This window comes from Arachis hypogaea, chromosome 9 (genome assembly GCF_003086295.3).
Source record: "Arachis hypogaea cultivar Tifrunner chromosome 9, arahy.Tifrunner.gnm2.J5K5, whole genome shotgun sequence".
NCBI lineage: Eukaryota > Viridiplantae > Streptophyta > Magnoliopsida > Fabales > Fabaceae > Arachis > Arachis hypogaea.
This window is the reverse complement of record NC_092044.1, coordinates 107,544,828-107,551,236: the sequence shown is the minus strand read 5'-3', so window position 1 is coordinate 107,551,236 and position 6,409 is coordinate 107,544,828. Positions and strand designations below refer to the sequence as shown.

The 6,409-nt window shown below is 31.8% G+C and overlaps 1 protein-coding gene across 1 annotated transcript; it reads right to left on the bottom strand.

The window, feature by feature from the left end:
• Positions 1 to 2,518: 2,518 nt before the first annotated feature.
• LOC112711554 (cytochrome P450 77A3) lies at positions 2,519 to 5,938 on the bottom strand. Its single transcript, XM_025764234.3, has 2 exons — positions 4,331 to 5,938; positions 2,519 to 3,198 (listed from the first exon to the last, which is right to left on the bottom strand). The coding sequence occupies exons 1-2, from the start codon at positions 5,577 to 5,579 to the stop codon at positions 2,894 to 2,896; spliced, it is 1,554 nt and encodes a 517-aa protein (XP_025620019.1). The 5' UTR covers positions 5,580 to 5,938; the 3' UTR covers positions 2,519 to 2,893.
• Positions 5,939 to 6,409: the final 471 nt, after the last annotated feature.

The window sequence follows — 6,409 nt, the reverse complement described above, 5'->3', positions numbered from 1 at the left end:
TATTTCAATAAATTTATAATTTTTTAAAATATAAAAAAATTATAATTTTTAAATTCACAAATATTAAAATCTTTATAATTATAAATATGTAATAAACATAATTATAAACAAATTTTTTGAAACAAAATAATAAAACTAACATTGTCCAAAGTAAAACAAATATTATTCAAAACATATAATTAAACATCTTTAAGTTTATAATCAATCAAACATAAACATAATTCAAAATATAACTTAGAACACATTCAATTATCATTTTCATTTTCTTGTAGATCAATAATATCATAGAAATTTGTAAAAAAAATGACCCAAACAAAAAAAATGTCTGACCCGACGGAAAAGCCTATCCCGTCCCGCCAAAGTCCACAAGATTAGACGGTGTATGTTAGGCGGACTTTTTAAATTTGGCGGTTTCAAATTTTCAACCCAACATGCCTTTTTTAACGGATTACGCGAACCGGCCCGACAAATTTCGACGCGTTTGTCACCCCTATGACCATGCATATTCGCTATTTTTTTTGTCTAAAACGATGTCATTTTGACATAATTCCTTTGATTCACTTGTTTTTGGCCGGTTCTTTAGTTTGCCACAACTTGAAACAAAATGGTTTTGAGTAAGAACCAAACTAGTTTGGCTACTGATTCTTAATTGGTTTAACTCGTTTATAAATTAGTCAAATTAGTCTTTTAAAAATAATTTGTTCTTCAAATTCGATTTTAAAAAATTTTACCAATCAAATTAGTTTTTCAAAAATTATAAATTAATTTTTTCATCACGTTATTAATAATTTTCGTCAATATTTAATGATATAAAATATTAACTATATATGATACCTAATATGTTTAACTTGACACTAAATAAATATGTTTATAAAATTTATCAATTTAATATGTTAGATTATATTGGGTTAGGGTTTACGTAATTGAAAAATAGAGCTTGTAGAGAATAGTGAACAAACTAAAATCAAGACTAGTAAGTTGTTACGGCTCAACCCAGCTAGGCACATCGGCCAATCTGGCCCGAAGATTTTTCGACCCGCTTGAATGGGTCAACGCGTGTGTCCCGTCTGGTTGGTGACCCGCCCACGCACCCTTGGTGCCAGCTGCATGACAGCTGTGGAAAAGGAACTATTCTAGAAGGAGGCTTTTCTCTGTGGGGCCTGCCCTACTGACAAGGTATATAAGGGGAGGGTCCTATCCTTCTCCCAAGGTACGTCATCTTACTCTCAGCTTTCATATCACCTATATACTTTACTGACTTGAGCGTTGGAGTGTGCTTGCAGGTGACACCTTCTACTCCACTTGAAGTACTCGAAAAATCGGCTGCTCCATCTTTCGTACCACAAATCAGAAACAGATGGGAACCCACTCTCACATTCTAGAGACCTCCACGAACCATCCGGTATCCGACTTACCAAACATAAGTAATGATTCTTGATTTTGTAAGAGTCTTAAAAAAAATTATATTATAATTTGACTATTTTTATTTGTATTTAATTTTTTAATTATTATTTTTTAGTTAATTTTAATAAATTTTATTAGAAAAAAATCAAACATACTAATCCGTTAATCTGTTATAAAATAGAACGGACTAACATTATGAACTTACCTTAATTGATGGAATGGGCCAATCTATTCTATTTATAGTGTTGATTTAGGCGGTGCGAGTTGAAGCGCTCAGCCTGCTTTGCCAGCCCTAGTCTTGGTTAGTTATCACTCCTGAGGAAGTGTGCAATGAAGAGAGTAAAAGCTTTGCTTTTGTACATTTCATATTTTGTACAGAATACAATTTCTTCGGTCAAAAGTTTCCTTTTCTCTCTACACCAAGATTTATTCTTTGCATATTTTCCCTTCTTTGTTCTAAACACTTGGAATATCGGTGTATGAATTCATCTCAATTTTTTTTTGAGTTAAATTGATAAATTTTTATAAATATATTTAGTCAATATTTAATTAGATATATTAGATATTATATATATTTTTAATTAATATCTTACATTATTAATTCTTAATGAAAATTATTAATAAAGTAAAAGAAGGATAAAAATAATTAATTTGTAATTTTTTAAAAGATTAATTTAATTAATAAAATTTTTTAAAAACGAATTTAAAAAATAATTATCTTTTAAAAATTAATTAGACCATTAATATATTTTTATAATTATACTAATTTAAAATATACGAAAATTTTGGGAGGATGTGATTCTAATTAATTTTGAGATGTAATGTACGTATTATTGATTGTCACTAAATATCAGTTTTTAATCCATTTTAAAATTATAGTTACTTATTAAATCTAATAAAATTTATTGGCTACAACTAAATAAAGTTTATTGGCTACAACTAATTTGAGTTAGTCGAATGGTCAGTTTACTTTTATACTTAAGCAAGTATCAAAAATTCAAAATAAAAAAAAAGGTTTATTGGCTACACGGGTACATTGTCTTTGTTTTCATCATCAAATTTGTACCACGGAAAAGCATTCCATAAATGAAAATTGACTCAAGTGAGACTGGGGTGAGAAATCCACAACTTGAATTGAATTGCCTCAATACAAACACTCATTAGTCACACAAACCAAAGTTCCTCCAATTTAAGTTTGTAACAATTGGATACAACGCTTAGAGAGCTGCATGTTTATAAATCATCACAAACATGGTATATCTATAAATAATAAAATACAGCAATATCACTATGTAAGAAGAACCACCAAAAATTGTACAATGATATAATAATTTTTTTTAAGAAATGTTTTCGTAAAGACTGATTTTTCTTATACTCACCGTATATTCGTTAGGTCCTTATTATAAAATAAAATGCGATTCCAACTCACAAGTGCTATCTGAGTACAAGAAAAATAAGGAATCAGGAATCGTATACAGATCGTTGTTGTTTAAGGTCTTGGCTTGACGATTGCTCTTAGAGGTTCTTTCATGACCACAGTGAACTCAAGCTTGCCAGAGAAATCGATGTTCTTGCCAGGCGGATAAGCACTCCATTGAAACTCCTGAACCATCCGAGCCAGCATGAGATGAATGTGCACTGTCCCCATGGCCAAACCAGGGCATATCCTTCTCCCAACACCGAACGGCATCATCTTCACTCCAGTCACTCCAGTTATGTCTGCTTCTTCACCGCCTGTGATGAACCTATCTGGGTCAAACTTCTCAGGGTTTGACCAGAGCCTTCTGTCCTCACCTATATATATGTCCCACAAATACAATATGAATAACGTTAATGAATATTTATAGATGTCTTAATCAAATTTTTATAGTAATTTTCTCAAAAATTATGTTAGATCATTTCAGAATGATAGATAGAATGAACAATATTATAAGTTTGAAAGAGCAGTCACAAACAACGCAAGGATGTCTGGGTAACAATTAAGACACGTTATGAAGCCTCCTTGACGAGAACCTGGACAACGACACCCAAATTTCATTTTCTTATAATGATTGTTCAGTTTAACTCTTTTCAAAATTTTTATTTAGTTTTTTTTTTATAAAATTATTTTGGACTTTGCTAGGTAGAATATAATTTTTGTGAACAATGTAAACAATAAACTATAAAATTGGCCCAATAAAATAAAAACACACTACACTCTAAATTATTCACCTAAGTTTTAATATTAGAATAATTATCCGCATTCCTAGTAAATGAATATCTGATATATCTATTGTGTTTATTATTTTCATTATCTACTTACGCTATTTCGATTATTTTTTGTACTCTTTCCTAAAGTTCAACTTAACTCGCTCCTGGATATAAACTCAAGAAGCATTTATACACTCTGCTCTTACAGAGAGAATAAATTTGAAGAACAAGTTTGATTACTTTTGAAGTATATCTTTGAAAAACAATTTTATAATATTAATAAAAAAATATTAGGTGAATAAATTATTTTTGTAATTAAATTTAATTAAATAATTTTTTTCGTTTTTTTATGCTTCTCTCCCTCTCTTTCTTCTTTTTTTTTTCTTCAATTAAAATTTGTTGTTATTAATTCTTTAAGTTATTAAACCCACTTAATTAAATTTAATTATCAAAATGACCTGATCATACAATATCACTAATAATAATATTTGATGTATAGACAAATACACACATAAAATTGAAGTAATTTGTTAATAAGAAAAAGTTTAAAAATCAATTTTTGTAAACCAATATTTAACCCAATTTTTCTTATTTTTTCTATACATTTTTTATATTTTTATGAGGAGTGCTAAAATGCCATCAAATTATATTATTTTTAACCAATCATTAGCTAACATTAATATTTTTTTACACAAATCCAAAAGAGTGTTGAAGAAAATGAATGTTAATTACTGACCGATGGCGGGGGTGTAGACCTCAACATTTGCAAAAAGGGGAATATGATATCCACCCAAAGTTGTAGGCTGAGTAACAGCATGTGTTAGCACAAAGTGGGTTGGAGGATGCTTCCTGAGAAGCTCCTTAACCACCGCATGCAAATACGGCATCTTCTCTATGTCCTTCTCATCCACCCTCTTCTCCCCAACACATTCCTTTATCTCTCTGTAAAGCTTTTCTTGGACTTCCGGATTCGCAATCAGCTGCGCTATCCCCCATTCCACCGCCGTCGCCGTCGTGTCCGTTCCCCCGTTCAGGAACTCTGAGCAGAGGGAAACCAATTCATCATTTGAAGGACCAGATTTCCTCCCTTCAACCTTCAGATCGAACAGTGTGTCAAGGTATGAGAAAGTTGTTGCGATTTCGTCGGAGCCTGGATTCTCTATAGCTTTTCTTCTCTGTTCAATCAACGGTACAATGAAATCCACCTGTTCCTTTCGAACTTGTAGCGCTCTTTTCCTCTGTTTCGAGAAGAAAGGACTCAGGATCGGAAGGTAATCATCGAGTCTTGGATTCAGAGTTATGAGAACGTTCTTCATCACTTGATCTATTTTCTCCACCTTGTGTTCTTCCATGTCGAGGCCAAAACACATTGCAACGAGGATGCAGAACGTCGCGAACCTCGCGTCTTTGCGGACGAAGACAACGCCATTGTTGTTCTCTGCTTCGGTTCTGAGGCGGTTGATGAGCTTCTCCATGGCCTTGTCCCTCACGGTACGGAACTCCCTCAGCCTGGTGGAGCTCAGCATGTTCTGAACCATGTTCCGCCGCAGAGACTTCCAAACCGGTCCGTAAACGGCGGCGTTAACGGTGAACTTGTTAGAGCTGAAGATAGTCCTGGTAGGATTCTCCGGCGGCCTTGACGCATACATGGCGCCTTTCTGGATCATGGCTTCGTGGACGAGCTTGGCATCGGTGAGTATAATCATTGTTCTTGTCCCCATTTGAAGAGTGAAGATTGGACCGTAGATTGACTTGAGGTCATTGACGTAGTCAAAGAAGGGCTTGCCTGAGCGGGCGAATTGGAAGAGGTTTCCGACGATAGGCCAGCCGGCGGGACCCGGAGGAAGGTTGAGTTTCTTGGATTTGGTTCGGTGAGTGAGTAAGAAAATGAGGCATGATAAAAGGAAGGCCAAGAGAGTGAAGATGAGGTGGTAGTAAGAGGAAAGATCAAGAGATGAGAAAGACATAGACATTATTGTGGCCATATTTTGAGGATGAATTGAAGCAATGTGGAAGATGGGGAATTGGGGATATAAGAAGTTGAAGTGTGCTTGAAATTGCAGGTGAGTTCAATTAAAGCCACCAGAATGGCCAAAGGTAGTTGTGTTGCTGCTAAATACTGTTGGTTAACCAAGAATTATTTATCAAATTTCTGATTGTGACGTGTGTTTCCAGTACCCACTACTTTCCTTCCAGCAGCCAATTTACCAGGAAATTTAATTTTCATGTAATCTAAAATAAAAATGTTATTGGTATACTATAATTAATTATTAATGTATTTATGTGTATAAATATATATACTTTAATTTATTTTAATGTGTATTTATATTAATATGAGTTAAAAATAAAAATTATTTATATTTACTCTAATTTTAAAAGTGTTGTTTATTTTTGTGTTAACTACCATTGTATACATTATACATTAATTACATTAGATTTTTATATTTTTTATTTTATATTAATAACTGATTTTAATAGTTGATTTGAATATACACTTAACATAATCGAATATAAAAAATAATTTTATTGGTTCAATTGCAAAATGTCATTTTAATATAAATAATTATTTTTTATATTAATTACGAAAATACTAAATAATCATTTAATAAAAAAATATAATTAAATAATTATATAAAATATTTTATAATTATATTAAAATTAAAGTCGTTACCGTTATGTAATAATTAAATACTTAATTTATATATATATACCGACTTCTTTTATATACTCCTTAATCCTTATGTAAGTAGGGATAGTTATGTCAATTTATATTGTTTACAATTATATAAATATTTTTTAAAACTCTCTTAGTCTC

Excerpts from the sequence above, each read along its gene's own strand:
- LOC112711554 (XM_025764234.3), bottom strand. The coding sequence starts at position 5,579 with ATGGCCACAATAATGTCTATGTCTTTCTCATCTCTTGATCTTTCCTCT. Across the intron at positions 3,199-4,330 it reads GGTCTACACCCCCGCCATCG|GTGAGGACAGAAGGCTCTGG; the intron begins GTCAGTAATTAA and ends ACATATATATAG.